This window comes from Colletotrichum costaricense (genome assembly GCF_030867565.1).
Source record: "Colletotrichum costaricense strain IMI 309622 chromosome Unknown Scaffold_20.1, whole genome shotgun sequence".
Taxonomy (NCBI): domain Eukaryota; kingdom Fungi; phylum Ascomycota; class Sordariomycetes; order Glomerellales; family Glomerellaceae; genus Colletotrichum; species Colletotrichum costaricense.
Genome location: NW_026848249.1, coordinates 260,837 through 279,242, shown reverse-complemented (window position 1 = coordinate 279,242; position 18,406 = coordinate 260,837). Strand labels below are relative to the sequence as shown.

The 18,406-nt window shown below is 52.9% G+C and overlaps 5 protein-coding genes across 5 annotated transcripts; 3 read left to right on the top strand and 2 right to left on the bottom strand.

Moving 5' to 3' along the window:
- Window positions 1-51: 51 nt before the first annotated feature.
- Window positions 52-2,751, top strand: CCOS01_14249 (uncharacterized protein; the record flags this gene model as incomplete). The annotated part of the gene is made up of 4 exons (XM_060462393.1): window positions 52-1,197; window positions 1,254-1,651; window positions 1,715-2,062; window positions 2,244-2,751. The coding sequence occupies 4 exons, from the start codon at window positions 52-54 to the stop codon at window positions 2,749-2,751; spliced, it is 2,400 nt and encodes a 799-aa protein (XP_060306878.1).
- Window positions 2,752-4,308: 1,557 nt separating this feature from the next.
- CCOS01_14248 (uncharacterized protein) lies at window positions 4,309-6,051 on the bottom strand (the record flags this gene model as incomplete). Its single annotated transcript, XM_060462392.1, has 2 exons — window positions 4,309-5,502; window positions 5,566-6,051. The coding sequence occupies 2 exons, from the start codon at window positions 6,049-6,051 to the stop codon at window positions 4,309-4,311; spliced, it is 1,680 nt and encodes a 559-aa protein (XP_060306877.1).
- Window positions 6,052-11,190: 5,139 nt separating this feature from the next.
- CCOS01_14247 (uncharacterized protein) lies at window positions 11,191-11,571 on the bottom strand (the record flags this gene model as incomplete). Its single annotated transcript, XM_060462391.1, has 2 exons — window positions 11,191-11,309; window positions 11,520-11,571. 2 exons carry the CDS (start codon window positions 11,569-11,571, stop codon window positions 11,191-11,193), a joined length of 171 nt encoding a protein of 56 aa, XP_060306876.1.
- Window positions 11,572-14,969: 3,398 nt separating this feature from the next.
- On the top strand, window positions 14,970-16,180 carry CCOS01_14246 (uncharacterized protein; the record flags this gene model as incomplete). The annotated part of the gene is made up of 2 exons (XM_060462390.1): window positions 14,970-15,196; window positions 16,123-16,180. The coding sequence occupies 2 exons, from the start codon at window positions 14,970-14,972 to the stop codon at window positions 16,178-16,180; spliced, it is 285 nt and encodes a 94-aa protein (XP_060306875.1).
- Window positions 16,181-16,638: 458 nt separating this feature from the next.
- On the top strand, window positions 16,639-17,940 carry CCOS01_14245 (uncharacterized protein; the record flags this gene model as incomplete). The annotated part of the gene is made up of 5 exons (XM_060462389.1): window positions 16,639-16,930; window positions 16,986-17,257; window positions 17,310-17,480; window positions 17,535-17,690; window positions 17,773-17,940. The coding sequence occupies 5 exons, from the start codon at window positions 16,639-16,641 to the stop codon at window positions 17,938-17,940; spliced, it is 1,059 nt and encodes a 352-aa protein (XP_060306874.1).
- Window positions 17,941-18,406: the final 466 nt, after the last annotated feature.

Genomic DNA, 18,406 nt, shown 5'->3' with positions numbered 1-18,406 from the left:
GAATGGACAAAATGGCCGCGGAAATAAGAGTTAAGAAATTGGGGCCGAACAATGGGGACGCGAATTGAGGAGGGGACTTGGGGTGCCGATGTCGTGATTGATGGGCCCCTCTTTCCTCCGTCCCTCGGTTCTCCACTCGGAGGACCAGAATCCGGAACGTCCACCACGCCCTCAGGCAAGCACCCGTACCCGAAGGTACTTTCCCCGGACCATCCGCCACTGACCCGGATCCCTACCGGCCTGAAACTGACGCACACAATCATGCGCGTTCCTGATCTTATTAGCAACGACAACGCAATCTCGCAGCGCACACGCCAACGTCGCACGTCGTCCACAGCGATAGCTGCATCTGCAGCTTCTTCATCACAATCAGCATCACCAGAAGTGGAAAGTCTACCTCCACCGATCTCAACCGGAGCCGGTCCACCAAGCAAGAAACGACGTGTAACGCAAACAGCAACCCATCTCACGCGAAGAAAACGCGCAGCAACAGCGTGCCAGTTCTGCCGTCTTCGCAAGACGAAATGCGACAACGTCCATCCCGTGTGCGGGTTCTGTCGACATCACCATGCGACCTGCGTGTACGGCGACGAAGGGGAAGATGAAGAAGGAAGAGAGATGGCAGCCAGTGCTGCCCAGGCTCAAGATGAAGGCATCGCTAGTTCAGTCATCTTGGAAAGACTAGATGAGATTAAACACTTGCTACAGAGAACAAGAAGCCTCTCGAAAGACCAGCCGGCGTTGGTGGAAGCTGAGGTACCTCAGGCGGAAACCCATCAAATAGGTGGGACCCAGGTTCATCAGCTTGGGGAAAACAGTGAACCTCATGGTTACTTCATGGAAGATCATGACCAGCACCGCGAAGAAGCTACCCGCACGCTGTACTCGGCCCTCCGCTGCGAGTCTATGCTCCGGTGGCCTATCTTCGAAGGCATCGTACCAGAGGACGACGCACGAATAGAATCCTTCGTCCTGGAATTCGGCACCGACATGGCCGATAATGGTCTAAATCAGCCCAGCAGTTCCTCAACGGTCAACGGATCAGGTATCCAAGAAGATGCTTTCGTCCCCCTTTGCCGGAAGTTTCTCACACATGTTCACCCCCGTAACCCGATCCTCGAGAGCAACGAACTAATAGCCTACGCCAAACAAGCAACTGAGTACGGCATCAAGTGGGATGCTCCATCCTGTCTTGTAGTAAGAGCCCTCAATTCACCCCTTCAACGCCCCTAGCAACTGATCACAACCAACAGCTCCTCGCCTGCGCCTTGGCAAGTCTAACAACTCCCTGGATCCCACCGCAAGAAACCGCATCCATGACCCAAATCGACGTATCAGAGACTCCTCTCCCGCCAATACTTGAACCACAGGACTGCGGCATCGCGGAGGCGTACTACCTCGCAGCATCCAAACGCATCGGCCTTCTAGGTCCCTCCATCATTGACATACAATGTCTGTTCCTGGCCTCCATGTACGAAAAGTGCCGCCTTCGGCCACTACGAGCCTGCTTCTACATCCAGCAAGCCTCGACACGACTGCAAGCTCACTTGCTCCGGCGAGGACGACGGCCATGGAGGGGGCCCAGTGGACGGGAAGAGCCGACACAGCCCCTGGAGCAACGACTGTTTTGGTCTTGCTTCAAGGCTGAGAAGTGAGTAACCTTCACCTTTTCTCTGTCACCGTATAGTGGGCGTCTTTCCACTGACGAAAGTAGTGAGATCCTCCCGACTTTGGGTCTCCGACCAAGCGGCCTAGAGGACTTCACCTACCCAGACTCCTTCCCTGCGCCTCCTTCAACACTCTCCACGGCAACGGTGTGCACCATCAGCGTCAACGAGACACCCACGAATCCCTCAGACTACGCCTGGTCCCCATTCTCAGACTCTCAACAACGCCTGGAAGAAGAACGCAGTTGGCTTTACTACCTCGCCGAGATCTCCCTCCGGCGGACGATCAAAAACACCATGTCCGTGTTATACCGAAAAGGCGAGGCCTACTGGCTGAGGAACGAGGATTTATTAGTCCGACAATACGATGAGTTTGAAAAGGAAATTTCGCAATTGTCAGTTACTTCTGCCCCGGCTTCCCATGTTATCCATGCGGACTACTTTCTTGTGCCTCCAAACCGAGTCCTCCACTTGATTTCCCCAGTCTTGGCGGACCTCAAAGCAGCGCGAATAAATTTCCGAGGAATTCAGCACAGCAACCACGCCAGCCGAATGCCCAACTTACACGTCTCCCAGACACTCTCATCTTCCACCCCTGATCCAATTTACCGAACACGACTACCCAGAAAACGAACTCGCATTCTATCTCCAAGGTCGCTTCCAAGGATGGCGCGAATCAACCCTCCGCCCGCTCCTCTACTGCGCCCTCCACGGAACCCAGGGCCGTGGCCAACACGACCAGAGCCAGCAGCACCTGACGAACCCGCGCGTGATCCACCTCGCTCAAAAAGCCGTCGACACCTGCGCCGCCATGATCGTCAAAACGGCGCACCACCACCGCCACGGCGGAAGCTGGTTCGTCGCCCGCCGCGCATTCTCCTGCGCCGTCATGGTCCTCGCGGTCGTCGCGGCAGGGAACCATCCTGTAGAGCCGCCATCGAACTGGAAGTCTCTCGTGCGGCTTGCGCTGAGGGTTCTGAGGCGATGGGGTAGAGAGGCGCGTGATCTCGAGCGCATGCGGGAGACGCTCCAGCGGCTCTTTCACAGGGTGCAGCACAAGGCGGGCTACGGGGTGGCGGTATGAGGGACCTTGGGCGCCGCATGGCGCTCGAGTTTAACCCACATGTAGGTACGTAGAAGGCTTCTCCTTCTGCATGAAGGGTACTGGGCGTTCGAATCACACGTCTATCCGTTACGTCCTTCGAGGAATGATGACGATGTTGTGTAGTGCCGTGCCCAGAAGATGAGTGGTCAGCACACTTCCGGTCCTAATAGAAAGTTATAGGAGATTGATTCGAGCAATACAATGCCGCACAATAGCCGAGGCTGGCAAAAATGTGTCGAAGAAGTAACTCCGGGCTGGCCAACCCACTCTCTACTGCGTTAACTACTGTATGATACGCATCCCTCGGGGTAGACCTTGAGGTAGCACGCACGCAGAACGCATGACAGGCACGCTCATTGACAGCCAATTGAGAATCATCCATCTCCCAATTACTAGACATACGTCCTAAGGAGAAGCTCCCTCCTTCCGCCTTGGAGAAGAAATCAAGTACGAATATTCGCCGAGACCTGAAAGGTACTCACCACTACCACTGCAAGCTTACTTAGACGTTGTGGCGTGATTACTAGTTAGGTATACCAGTGACAGGTATCCATTGATACTGTGTATTAATACTGTGTAAACGACATCGAGAATCGCCCGAGCAGCCAGCAAAGGCAGAATAAAAAAAAAAACAAATACCAGTGACAGACCTGAACTCGCCTGTGGGGAGGCGGAGAAGGGCAGCCGAACCCAACAAAAACCAGTGGACCTGGTTGGTCAATATCCAGAGCAATCGAAATCTAAGTATTTATGGAAACCAGAGCCAGCCATTCCACCTTCTCATGTAACAGCCATATGAAGCGTTCCCACGCGAAAGGTTCGTGACCAACTTGGAGGTTTACCTTTCAGCAACCCACATGAAGCACGCATGTAGCTGCACCCAAAGATACTTTCCAATCCACTTCAATTATAAACGTCCAAGGAGTCATGACATCACCCGCACAATCTCTTCATGGTGTTCGCGAACCTCGAAAAGTGTCCTAGTACCCCTAAGTGTTACACAGTAGCTTGCAGTTCGGGAGCCCCGTTCCTGTAGAATGCAGCCAAGAGATCCGAGACCCGCTCAACTTGCCCCAGTTCAGGCAAGACCACGATTTGCCGAAGCCTCAACCCGACGTAGTGCCACAGATGGTGCCGGAAAAATTACCCAGCAGGGTGCATGAACAATGAATGCACTTGTCATCTTATTCCAATGTTTTGTTGTTTCCATTACTCTCCAAGGGTACTCCGCTGGAAAGAACTCAGACTGCCAAGCATAATCACTTGAATAACAAATGCGGCGAGTATCGTATTCAACTTTTTTAGTTGTATTAACAGTTATCTTTGAGCGGTAGTGTAAACTAGTCACAATCGTGACGACTATGTTATCCCCCACGCGCCATGCATTCCACATCAACATTTCGCATTACAAGTTGTTAAGATGTGTCCAAATTGGACCCAACTTCAGAGATGCCTCCCAGGTTATTCACCCGGTAAGACGGGTAATATACTAGGGGTATAGATAAAAGTGAAAATGGACATTAGATAGACGCGCACTTAGACGTTGGAAGTGCGACGCTCAATGTTGTCGACGTGGACCTTGTCAAGGACGCCGTTGCGGGCGACCTGGGAGGCGAAGGTCTCATGGGGCTTCCACTTGGCGGAAGTGCGGGGAGTGGTCTCCTCCATCATCTTGTCAACCTGCTCCAGGGACAAACCCTTGGTCTCGGGAACCAGGAAGTAGGTGTAGACCAGGGCGCAGGTGCAGAGACCACCCCAGACGAAGAAGACAGAGGACTTGAGGTTGCCACGCTTCTCACCGACCATGTAGGGGGTGATGACGGCAATGATGGTGTTCCAGAGCCAGTTGGAGGCAGTGGACAGAGCAACACCGCGGGAGCGGATGGGCAGAGGGAAGACCTCACCAATGAGAATCCAGGCACCGGGTCCCCACGTAGAGGCAAACCAGAAGATGAAGATGGCGATGAAGGCGATCTGGGCGTTGACAGCGGGAATGTTGTTGGCGATGCTCTTGGTGGCATCGCTGGGGTCCGGGTGGGTGTGGTTGAAACCGACCGTAACACCAATGATGGCAACGAGGAACTGGCAGATGGTCATACCAGCGGCACCCCAGAGAAGAATGGTGCGGCGACCGAAACGCTCAACAGTCCAGAAGGACAAGGGAGTGGAGCAGACGTTGACGAGGGTGAAGACCAGGGAGATCAAGAAGGTGTTGCTAATGGCACCGGTGGACTGGAGGAAAGGAGTCGAGTAGTAGAAGATAAAGTTGACACCGGTCCACTGCTGCATCATCTGGAGGGAAGTACCGAGAATGGTCTTGCGCAGGTTGGAGTTGGCCTTGAAGACGGAACCGCTGAAGCAGTTGGCCCATGAGCCGAACCAAGTGGCAGAAGGGATGAGCTGGCGCTCGTACTCCTCGTTGGCGACGATCTCAGCAAGCTCGACCTGGATGTACTCAGAGTTCTCGGGCTGGCCGCGAAGCTTGGAAAGGGAGGCGGCGGCATCGGCGAGTCTGCCCTTCTTGACGAAGTATCTGGGAGAGTCAGGGAAGAGCATGAGACCACCACCAAGGATCAGAGCCCAAGGGAACTGAATGGCGATGGGGATGCGGTAGGCGCCAGTGTCGGTGCGGTCCTTGGTGCCGTAGACGACGCAAGCAGCCAGGAGAAGACCGATGGTGATGCAGAATTGGTATCCGGCGACGAGAGCGCCACGAACCTTCTTGGGAGACTATGGAACTGTGTTAGTGGAATACTCTGGGGATTCGTGAGGGCGCCAATGTGAAAAGCTTACAATCTCAGACATGTACAGAATGACAACGGCGGACTCGAAACCCACACCGATACCAGCAATGAGACGACCGGTAACGATGGGAGCGAGAGGGGAGGAACCGACACCAGTGATCATCTGAATGACGACACCGATCATGTAGATAAAGCAACCGAGAATGACAGTCCACTTGCGTCCCATCCAGTCGGCAACGTCACCAGCAATGAGAGCACCGAAGAAAGTACCGCAGGAAAGAATAGAGACGATGAGGGAGGTGTCAGATTCGCCAATGGCGGTGGCACCCTTGCCCTCGACGGCCTCGATGAAGTTGATGGAACCCAGGACACCGTTGATGTAACCGGAGTCGTATCCGAAGAAGATACCTCCAAAGGAGGCAAAGGCGCAGATCAGGTAGGCCTTCCATGTGACGGGAGCCTCGATCTGGTCGACATTGTCGGTGACGGCGAGGCCCTGGACGGGCTCGCGCGTAACGCCGGTTTCTTTCTCCATTGTGGAGGTTGTTGCTGTTGTTGTTCGCCTCGGGAGCTTGGCGATGATCCGAGCTGATTGTATGGGAAAGGGGAGGACGAGAGGAAGCTTGTCGGGAGAGTTGTTGGCGAGGAAGCTCGTGAGGAACGGAGGGGAACAAGTGAGAAAGTGAGGGCGAGACGAGGACCTTTTATCAGTCTTGGTGTCACGTCCAAGAAGGTGCAAAGGGAAAGGTAATGCTACGCAGCTGCGTCCGTGTCAGTCCGCCTGTCTGGCATGGGGGTGTGTGTGGTAGTACCGACTGATGGACTGGGGACTGAGAACTGGGGGGGAATTGGAGATACCTTACTAGGGGAGGGGGGTGTGACACCAAGACTTGGGTCTGGAATGGGGAATGAGAATGAGACGACAGGCCAGGCCGATGCGTATGGGTCAGTCAGACTCAAACAGAGCAGAGCAGGCTGCCGTGTTGTCGATGAAGACCTTACTACGCTTAGGTATGCCTATGCCTATGTCGTATGGACGTGGTGAAGAGGAGTGTTGTGTATGTGTGAGTGTGTGTGGTGCTTCATCTCCCCATTCCGAGGGTCTGCAGGTCACAGTTCATCGAGAACGAGTTTCCATTGGGTTAGCCCCGTTGGTTAGCCGTCCCCATATTGAAGCTCCTGCTAGCTCATGCTTAATAGGGCCGATAACTTTTGGGCAGGCGTGGAGGCCGAGGGGGAAGGGGAGGGGTGGAAGACTAAGAAGAAGGTACGGCGTACGAGGGGGGGTGGGAAGGGGACTCCCGACGAGTTGGGAAGGGGCCGCGGGGCGGGCAGGCCACGGGGAAGGAGGGAAGGACGACGGGGGTGGCAGCCAAACAGTCATGAGAAAGAGAGAGAGACAGACAGATGGGAGACCAGGAGAGGTACAAGGCACCAAGGGTACATGGAAGGAACTGCTCCCCGTCCAGGTTAGCGCGCGATGTGGGAGGTACCTCCCGTCTCACACAATGGTCCTTGGGCTGGAAGGTACTTTTATTCCTTCTTTCCATTCCATTTCTTGGTTAGGTAGGTTCTTCACTCGCCTGACGATAGCTACCTCAAGGTGCCATTCAGCATTGCGGTCGTACTTGCTCTTCAGGTACGAGGATGAGGATGCAGAGCTCGAGGTGCATGTCACCTTAATTTGTGGTCTGTTTGTTTGGGCATTCAATTTCTTGCCAATGTGGGAGCGAACATTTGGGGAAACAAGGACGCCGTGGTTGAAAAGGCCCTTCCCCAATTGCCATTGACTTTTAGGACTTCCGTCGGCTAGAGGGGAGCACCTGCCACGGCAGTCGACGAGTGACAATGAGATATGCTAGACGGGCGGGAAGGAACGAGCGACTCCCTAGCAAAAAGAATGCAAATGTAAGGTACTCAATGCTCCTGTAGCACGTAGAAAAGGTACATGAACCGAAAAGAATTGGAACCCGAGCAGAAGCATGATCATCCACTTGGTAAGAATTCAATGACTCCAGGTGGACCAAAACCATCAGATCATCAGTTCCAGGCGGATCTGGACTGAACACGGCCTCACTAGCCAGGTTCGCAGCAGGAGAGGAAAGAGTAGTTTAGCGGCCGATGCCCACTACCTTGGTGGACAGATTGACTCGTCAGTGGCGCGCGATGACCGGCAGTCCACTACAAGCACTAAAACATTTGGAAAACTGAGAGCCAGAGGGGATGACAAGTCAAAGGGGCAAGACATTTCCCTTCCCCCAGGTAGGCTATTAGCACACACGATTATTGGAATTGGACGTGAAAATTAGCCACTGGGGAACAATAACTGGGGGAGACCACACTGGCCCGGGGACTCCAGTCTTCAGCTGTCTGGCCCCCTGGGGACCCCCTTTCGTGCCCAACATGGAGAGCGCAGCCACCGGGTCACGGGGGTTCTTTCCCAAGCACCGAGGCCCCCCCCCCCAAAATGCCCCAAGCAGAAAAGAGACCAAGAGGGAAAAAAAAAAAGCTGGGGAAATGGATTTCGCCGTTGTCTCGCCGTCGCGTGGCGTTTTGCGGGGCGGGGCCCTGGAGACTTGGTCATCCTTTTTTTACTGATGAATCGACGCTAGGCTCGATCCAGACCCTTGACCGCTCCCGGCTCTGCTGTTTGTTCTGGCAGTTCAGGTCTTTTGCGCTGCGCCGGAGAAGAGCGTGGGCACGGGACACGACACGATTTTTCTCTGTTCGTGTTCCATCCGTTTACTGCTATTTTCACCCGGTGTTCGGCTCGTGTTGGAACAGGTCGATGAAAATTCGAAGAAAAAAGCACTGGGGCTCTGCTGATCTGGGTCCGGTCTCGACCCTTCGGCTCGGGCTCTCGGGTCTGACAAAGAATCTGTCAACTGGAGATCAAGCAAACGGACCAGACGAACGGGTGGTCTCTGCCGCTGTGTGTTGGTGGATGGTTCTGAACTTCTGGTAGGCTGCAGCAAGAGATTCCAAGTCGCGACTCGGCGCGTCTGTCTTTGGTTGCAATCTCACGAGGGTGCAAGATGTCTAATTGAAGACCTACCTACCTACCTGACACCCTGCACACCGAAAACGATGCGCTGGAATCCCCAAAGTCTAAACGAGGAAAGTGTCACGTAGTCGGACCGGTCGTTTCGAGGTCATTTGACGATCCTGACAAGAGTAGTTCGATATGCTTTCATCGCTTGCATCGCAACAAGCGCCGAATAGACGAACCGCCCGCACGCAACCCCGTCTTGGAGAGGTCTTGGAATCTAGAAATGCGTGACACTTTGCCTTTGCCTCCCCCATGGGTGGGCCATGGCCGGCGCAGGACTACGGCGGGGGAGGGGGCCAGCTGTGCGCCAAGTCAGAACGTGCCGAGCTTGGCCCCGAGCTCATGCAGCGATAATCTGCATACCAAGGCGCGTCTCTCTCTGCAGACTCCAGAGTTTCCAGAGTTGAGGACGCCCAAGAATGTCATCGACACGGCACTACTCATCCACGCCGCAGGGAGGGGAACGCGGAAGGGAAGGAAAGCGGCGACGACGAACATGGGCCAGGCATGCAGTACGTATTAGTCCTAGACTCCTACCTAGGTAGACAACGGCAGACTTGATGAAATGCGCCCGTTTCTGGCCAAGCGCCCGGTGGCCGTGGTCCAGTGATGACATGCCTTCTCCTTTTCTTGCCTAGTGGTCCTGGCCAAGTCATCGTCGCCGTTTGACATGATTTTGGTATGAGTGTTTGACTGTATGTGGACTAATTTGGAGATGCAGTTACCTGCTTACGTTTGATGACCTCCTGAATCTCACGATCGCTTCATGCAATTTCAGAATTTTCACCAACAAATGGCCTACAGAACAAGAGTGTCAGAGTTTTCTCCCCCTAAAACTCCCGATTATCTTCATTCGGGTTACTCTCACCCGCGTTTGGTGGGGTCCCCGAGGGGTATTCTTTATCCGACATGAACCTGTCCCGTGGGAATAAGACGCAGTGGGCCTGTCACAGCCATGGCCCAACGATTAAAAGTAAGGAATTCCCATAATTCCATAATTCCATTGAAAAAAGGTGCCCCCGTGGAGAAGTAGACTGGAGACTTTTGGCATAGGGACTTGGGGAAAGCGCCATAGAAGCGCCGAAGAGGCAGGCAACAAGCGTTCAGCGCCGTCCTGAGGGCAGGTCCAATCCTTAGTTCTTGCCAGTTGGTGCCAGATTGTCGCTCCACAGTAATCTCCAGAGTACGTACCGGAAAAGTACCGAAGTATCTTCCCCGGCCACTTTTTTGTGGCGTTCATTGGCTCCGCCGCCTCCCTTCCTTCCCACATCTTCCCCCAGGTGTCAAGACTCAGGCCCTTCCTTTTAAGTCTTGGTCTGGTGAGCCACCGGTTCCTCCCTCCGATTCGCCCAGATGTCAATCCCAAAACATGACACGCCCAGAACCCCCCGGTCCCTGTTGCCCCGTCATCCTTCCGAGAAGGAAGAAAGTCTTCGTAAGGAATTGCCAATGTCTTGCCTTGACTTGCTCGCAGCCTTCCACGTCGGCGCGTCTTTCAGTCAGGCAATTGGATGATGCATCACTAATTCGTTCACGCAGGCGGCCTGCGTCCGACTCTGGCGCGCCCTTCTCTACTACCTACCTTAGGTAACTGTGCCTCTGCGACAGGCCCCCCCCCCCGTGACTGGCGATGCTTTGCGACACGATGCGATGCGCTGAGATTGGGTGGTGAATCTGCGGCTGGACTCAGACATCACGGCAGCATTGCGGTCTCTAACTGTCAGCAATCGAGACACGAGGCGCCCGTGTGGCTTTTCTTCCCTTGCCGCTCCCTGGCCAAACATCTCCACTGTCGTCGTTCGACGGATCATCTGGCTCAGCGCCATGTCTCTTCAGCCGCCGACATCCGCCAGGTCATTCGTTCGTGATGGGATGGGCACATGTCGGCCGGTACGCTCGCTGTACGAACAAGTAGGTATGGATTCCGATCCTAAGGGCGACCCTAGTTCAAGCCGCAACGTTGGAGCCCCAAGGGCTCTCCCGCATGCTCTCCTGCAGCCCTCCAACACGTCTCTCCCTATCCGTGGATACCACAAGCTACAACGCCTTACGATAGAGCTCTCGACGCTTTTGTGTGAAGCTCGCTTGACTGTTCTCGGTTCAACTAAGCCATCTTCAGGCTTCAACACCTACAATCGAACTGGCTTAGACGGTTATTTGAAGCTATTCGGGCCATTCAACCTCGCCAAAACCTACAACTACAGTAGCTTTGCTAGCTGCTGCATCTCGCTATCCGGACTGCATGAGATGGATGCAACCCCATTCAATCCATCCCATCTTCATCCCGCACTTTCACGCCCTCCCCCAACTTCTCCCCATTCCCATCCAACTTATTTTTTTCCTTCCCCCAAGTTTCCCCATCATCTCTCCTCCAATCCCCCGGCCCCGGCCCCAAATGGGACAATGCTCGGTGGTACTCGATGCGCTAACTACCTATAGATCTCCCTATTCGGAGTCTACTATGGCAGACACTTCGTCTTGGTGTCCAGTTTGGCCGAGTTCCTGTCCGTTGTGGATCGCCTCACATGCACTTTCAGACGCCGTCTGTCTCTCTTTCTCTCCGCCTGGAGATATCGGGGTCTCCAAGCAACCCCATATCTCCAGCTTCACGAAGCCGGTACCCAATCACGACGTTGCTTCCGCCAGATCGCGCGCTTGCTCGTCTGATTCCGCGGGTGCTTTCGGGGCTTCGCGCTCCTCGTTCAATGAGCCGTACACAACAGCCGTCCTTACGAAGTCACCGCCTATAATCGAAAGAGTCACGTCGTACCACCACCCCACCCGAGTCAGCGCGCGTTGCTGTTAAGAGGGCCCAAAGTCCGAATGACCAACAAGTTTTCCATCCCCGGCGCTCCAGACTTGGGCTCCCCCCCCCCCCCCCCGGCGCCTGTTCGCCAGTGGGTGCCTTCCGAGCCATCCCTGGTCGGCCTCCGTACCCAGGTGCTTACTTTTACCTGTCACGGCCGTGATATCGGCCCGTCTTTGATGACGGCCCCATTCAACCATGCCCGAAATCACGACAGCGGCCTGTCAACACTGGCGCGTCGCCTTGCCCTGCCTGCTTCAGTGCTTCATCGCCTCGGCTTCCGGCCGAGTTTGGGCTTGGTCTCGATTCTTTTCCCCAGCCCACCGCCCTCGTGCTTCTTCTCCAGGGCTCCTCTTTGTTCTTCCCCGTGGGAAACTGGTAAAACGACCGCGTTTTCGCCGGCCGCCTGATCTCTGACGCACCGTTCGTCTCGAACTTGAACTACAGATACGAAGAAGCGTACAAACCGCCAGACCGGTACCAATAGACCGACTGATTGTCACCGCACCGCAAACTCTGTCACTCCACGGGGTCTCCGGACGCGGGCACGGTGTCGGTCTCCGCTCGGAAGGATTTTTCTCTCCAGCAAAACCACGAAGGTCCAGATTCTCTCTCCACTGCGGAGAACCTATCATTAAACACCCCTGCTACCCCTGGTGGGCACTTCCAAGGAAAAATTACCCCCAAGATCTCTGCTGAAGACTTGCCAACACAGCCCGAACCGTGAACCGTGAACCGTGAACCTCACACGATGTTCGTCACGTGGTGTCTCGATCCAGGCCTGAGGTTCATCCGCTGTTTTGCTCGCACGGGGCCGTCATGAACACAAGAAAAGCACAGGCTGCGGTACGCTGCACGTCCATCCCAGCAACCAGGCCATTCCCAGCCCATCCCGAGTTCTCGGGACACGTGAGTCGCAGGGCCCTTGAGTGGCAACGCCGACCCGCGTCTTTGGTGTTGACTGATGATGCTGGCGCCGTGCACGCACGATCGTTGCCTCTTCCCCCATTCCAAATGCCCGTCCTCTTGGTTGCCAAAGCTAACGACCGATAGGCAGTGTAAATGGATCCAAACCACCGGATTCTAGCGTGGTAGTCAGGTGCAGCTGTGCCCAGGTCCGAGCTCGACCCCTGTCCGGCACCACCGCCATCGAACCTCGGAACTTGTCGTCGTCGTCACTGACCTGTCACCAACCTGCCGACTAATGGGAGCTTTTGACTAACACCTTTGGTATGGACTGATCTCGACCGGCGGCCGGCTCCGTTGGCCTTCCGCAGTGCCGCACCGCTACGTAGCCCTCCATCCAAGTGCCGCTATGGTATCTAACCTTTGCCTCCCGCCAATCCCACCCATCCTCCAACTTCACCGTCTCTCTACTCGCGGGGTTGAGGTTCTCTTTGTCGTGATGACTGGTTCGATCATTGAGACAATGCAGATCTGGGGTAGCCGCCATGAAAGCGCCGCAGCGCGCCAAGTTGAGGTGCTCAATTGCAGAAGAACTGAGCTATTAAGCATCAAGCCAATCGAATTCCCTCGTGGCTTGTCACCTGCCAGCTAGAAGCGCACAGGTCGAAGGATCAGCCACCCGATTCTTTTGCTACCATTCAATGGCCGTGCTTTCGCCTCAGAGCCGCAGAAAGCTTTTGGGCACTCGATGGCTGCAAAGTTCCCCGTTAAGGATTTCTCAGGTTCCACAATCGACATGCGGGCAAGTGGGCAAACCGAGTGGTTGGACCGGTGTTGTGCGGTGCTTCTCTCCTTTTTACACAGCCTCGCCAGCACGAGCATTATCTACAAAGAATCAGGTCACGCGCGAGTATGCACCGACTTCCAAGTCCCAGGCGAGGGTTTGACACTACAGAAGCTCCCTTTGTGTGGCCGTCGGGCTAGCAACACGCTTCTGTCATGGTCGATTCTCGATTGCGGGGTTGGTGTTTGTTAGTGTCCGGTGCAGATTCTTTCCCGCCACTCTCAGGAGCTAGAATAACCAATTTTCTGTAAATCAGTTCCCAATCAATACTTAGAGTAGTCCGGTCTTACTCAATCTACTTGTCGCAGAAATGTGAAGATCAGAGGAGTTGCCAATTGAACTAACCGATCTGCGTGCATCCTCTGCGATCCCGTGACACCTTCCAAGAGGCCCTGCCGTAAGTGCTCTCAGTGACACTGCAGCTCAATGACGATGCCAACAGCGAGCTTGACTTTCCTGAATCGGCTCACCTGCAGCTTTTATTTGTCGGGTGGCGCTTTTTGGTCTAACTGCTTTACCTTGCCGTGTTTACCCAACACTTCTGGTTCGGGTCCGTTCCCCGGCTCCCGTTTTACTGCCGGTAGTCGTCGGTTAAAAGTGGCGAAAGATGCAAGGGCTTGGAGGGATCTTGGCATCTTCCTTTTTGAGCCTGATGGTGATGACAATGGGGATGCGGTGATGTGTTTATGGCGATTTAGCTAGCGATGTTGATTTTTCAAGGGCTGGTTTGGTTGAATGGAGATGGAACGGATGAATGGGTTTGGATGAGGTTACATGGCGTGTGAGTGTACAGCTAATACTTGAAGCATCACTTCTCGCTCGGCACACCGTTGTTGGGTACAGTCTCGAAGTAAGTTGGTATTCATGGCTTGAGTATTCCCATATTTCCCCCCAGCTGATATTATACGTTGTCACTGTAACCCTGCTTGAGGATTACTTTCTAGTCTGAAGTCACTTGCAACAGAGATCTTGCTGGCAGGAACTTATTCCCGAGACGCAGCTTGGTGCTCTTGAATACTTGAAAAAGATGTAGCGACCAAGTCGGCATTCTTATAGAATACCAGTAGTACGTCATCATCAAAAGTTGCTCTTCGCCGCACTCATCTTCATCTGGTTTATGCTGAAACTTTCTCAACGTCTATGCGAGAAAGTTATGCCGATTGCCGTGCGGTGATGTTAAATATCCCATTGGCTTTGGTATTTCAAAAATCTTTTCTTATTGTGTAGATATCGAAAGATGTCTGTCCTTGTATTTGAATTGATATGTCTCTCAGTATTTGCAGTGCGGAATCTGAAGACAGACTTCGTATCAGCAACCGAAGTTCACTATTTTCAAGTTTCTGCACAAGCGTTCAATGAGACACAGGAACGTTGAAATGATTTAACTACCTTACTGAGCGGCAATGAGCCAACTCATATATCCATCTTTCGATAATCCACTAGTGCACATGCTTTTCTTGATGACGGTGAAGACGAGCAAGGCAGAATTGTGTTGAGCGGACCAGAGCGAGCTGGGTAGTTACCACTTTGATTCAGCTTAATGCTTGGTCCCTAATGTGTCTTAGGCATTAGGCAACCCGCGAGGGATCCCATTCATTCATAATTCGCTACCTCATATCTGGTTGTCACCAATCTGGTGGCTTGTACCACCGAGTGCGGCTGTTTCATGCAGGCTACACAAAAGGGCAGCATCTACCCCTCCGCTTAGTTGTGATGACAGACTTTCTGCCTCGTCTCCTTTATCTCTCTCTTCGCCGTCCTGACAACGTCATCTGACTATCCCAAAGCTCAGTCAGACGCACAGATCGCCTAGTCTGGCCCGAGGAATTCCGCTAGATCACCGCCAACATGTCAGGTCTTGAAGCCCTCGGCGTGGCAGGCAACATTTTCCAAGTCATCAGCCTCGGTCGAGACACAGCCAGCCTAATTAAACAAGTCTACCGAGATGCTACCGTCGACGATGCCCTCGAGGTGAACGCAAAGGAACTCGCTCAACTTGCAGCGCATATTCAGGCTCTGGAAGTTCCACAGCTCCCGACCAAGCAAGAAGACCAATTGCTGGAAATCGCGAAAAAGTGCTAAGCCGTTGCGAGAGATTTGGCAGAGGAGAATGCTTTCATTCTCGGCCACAAAAAGAAGGGGAATCTTGCTGCCACAATCAAAGTGGCCCCCAAGGCAAACTGGCGAAAGAGACGACTCAATAACTTGGAGAGGAAGCTCAATGACGCCTAGAGATTAATGCAGAGCGGCCTTCTTGCGCGAATTTGGTAAGACCGTGGAGCCTGAAATCCCCGTCGGCCACGTAGTCAGCTAACTTGAACAGCCAAAAGACCGACGCCATGCACCTTGATCTGATGTTGCTGCGACAGCAATCTACGAGACTTGATCAAACATCCGGGACTCGGACCAGAAACACTCTGCTGATATCGCAGCGTTGATTCTAAATAGAGATCGAGATGAAAAACGTCGACGTTTCCTTGGGAGATTCAAATTCCCGGACATGAACAAACGCCAGAGCCACGTGGTCGAACCATGTGGAGGTACCTACCAATGGATATTTGCAGACGGCATGGGATCTCTCGAAGATTCGAGTAGCGTACCAGGAAATAAAGACACAGGGGCCAAACGCTCCAAGAGAATTGAAGATTCTCAAGATGATGCCCCTGACGGGACCGCTGATGAGGCCACGAAGCGCACTTCCGTGGCCCAGGATTCGAGTAATCACCGGATCTCTTCCATCAACTGGCTCAAATCTGTTAGCCCAATCTTTTTGTCCAGTGGAAAACCCGGCTTGGGGAAATCTACGCTGATGAGATATATCATAACCGACTTGCGGACTAGAAGCGCTCTCGAAGTGTGGTGCCTTGGCGTGTCTATAGTGTCACACCTTTTTCTGGCGACCTGGAAACCTCATGCATCAGAGCATCAGGGGAACGTTCTGCTCGCTGCTGCATCAACTTCTTACAGATGACTTGACGGCTCTGGACTGATCTATGAGCAGTATTTCAGCATCTGGACGGAAGGACTCTGGGACAGATTGGACTGCCAAGGAACTCTAAACGCTCTTCTTCAACACCATTCAGCACTACAATCGTCCCATATGTTTCAATTTAGATGGTATGGATGAAGTGAGCCCCGAAGACGGCGTATTGAGACTCCTAGGGATCATACACAACCTGTGTACCGTTCAAAATGTCGAAATTTGCGCATCTCGATAATCAGGCTATGATAAGTTTGTCAAAGTTTCAGCTAAGTTCGAGAACCTGGAGAAGTTGCGCACCTTCCTGGTGAGAGAACCTCGAGAAGTTGCGCACCTTCCTGGTGAGAGAACCTCGAGAAGTTGCGCACCTTCCTGGTGAGAGAACCTCGAAAAGTTGCGCACCTTGCTGGTTCTGCACCCATGAGAGGTACGTAACTATGTGCCGACGTCATCAGTCGACGTAGCCTCCTGAAATTCTTTTCAACGACAGACACATTTGGAACCATCCAGTCTAAGGGAAAGCAGTCGTCATTCACGATGTCAGTCTCAGAACATCCCGAGCTTGATGGAGCCCTGATAGAGGAAAGGCTTTCAACTCTCGGAGACGACTCGGTGGCTCGACTAGGAGTAACAGTAGCGCTTGACACTTGCGATGCATACGTCCCAAGCGATCCGTCCGACGATACCAGCCACGTGTTGAAGATTTTCTTACGTCGGCTCGAGGGAAACGGCCTCACCACTCTTGCGGCGGAGGTTTGTTTATACCAAAATGAGCCAGACAACCTCCGTGCTCTCAGAAACCATTTAATCGACGCGCTGCTTAAGCCTAGTGAGTAACAAATCATCTACATGATACGTGTTCAAATTAATAACTGACCTAACAGTGCTCGCTCGTGGAAGAGCAAAGGGACTCATCTCCCAACCGGTGGATGAAGACACCCAGACTGAGATACAAAGCATTCTGCACGAAGTTGAAACAGTACCGAGAGATGCGACACTGAGAAACGAGTGTCTAAAGAGGGACGGCGGGAAGTGCATGGTCAGCCAATACTGGTCTGATACATGGGAGGAGCCTTCTCAGGGAAAGATATGCAGCACTAATTGTGCACATTGCATTCCTTACTCTCTCTCCACTACCAACGGTAGTTATATCCAAGTAAGTATCCCTGTACAAATGGGGTGACCAGAATGCTTACACTATGCTGTAGACGGTGAATATTGCCACAATTTGGCTCGCGTATCATCGATATTTCACCGACCTTCAAGGAGCAATTGCTTCTGAAAGCATAAACCAGCTTCCAAATGTTATGACGTTGATGGACACGCTGCATAAACAATTTAGAAAGCTGAAGGTGGCTTTCAAGTCCACAGGCGTCCAAGTAAGTTCCTTAATGAGCTGCAATTCGAAACATCTATGTGTCTAACTGACTTAGAATCAATATGCCATCCAATGGTTTGGTTCCGCCGAACGGTTCTATCTCAGAAGAATCCTGCCTCCCACAGTTCAGTTTAGTGCGCACAATGGTGACGAGAACCTGCCCGACCCAGCATTTCTTCGCTGTCACTACATCTTGGCTGAGGTTTATAACGTAAGCCCTACAATCTATATCCGTGAAAAGTCTATTCCAAAGAATAGTACTTCAGATATCACAGGGTCTCACTACTCTATAGGACATGAACTTGCAAAACCTTTCCCTAAAGGTACTTCCCACGCTCCCACCTGACGAAAAGATGACGCAGAATGATGAATTATCATTTATTAGTGGTGCGGGTGACGAATCGGTAGAAGACACAGCTCAGGACATGAAGCTAGAATTGCGAACATCGTTTAAGGGCTAGGCATGAAATACTTGAAATTAATGTAGACGACAACAAGGGAGTGAAAAGCATTATGTCAATAGGTGTATGACACAGGGAAGAAGCTCACAGAGGCCAACTGCTGTTAGGGTCTAGAAGATGAATTACTGAAATCTGCCCTTCCCTCGAGGTGTACTCTCAGCGCTCTATATATGTCTGAGCTGCTCCTTTGTTGCTTGGTCCTCCTCCTCCTAATGCCCCTTAAGCTATCCCTTAACCGGCGAGGCCTGACACATCACTACTCGTGCAGAAAGGCGTTTCGGCCTGAGAGGTTCATCGCTGTCTTAAAGAAATACCCCGTTCATGAGTAGCCCATTGATTTCTAAGCTTCTCGAGCATGGGGCTGATCCAGATCGAAAACATGTGGGAGCAACGTTCTCAAATATGTTTAAGACGCCGTTTTCAAACATTACAAAATGTAAATCGCGTCGAGAATCGAAAGTTGCGA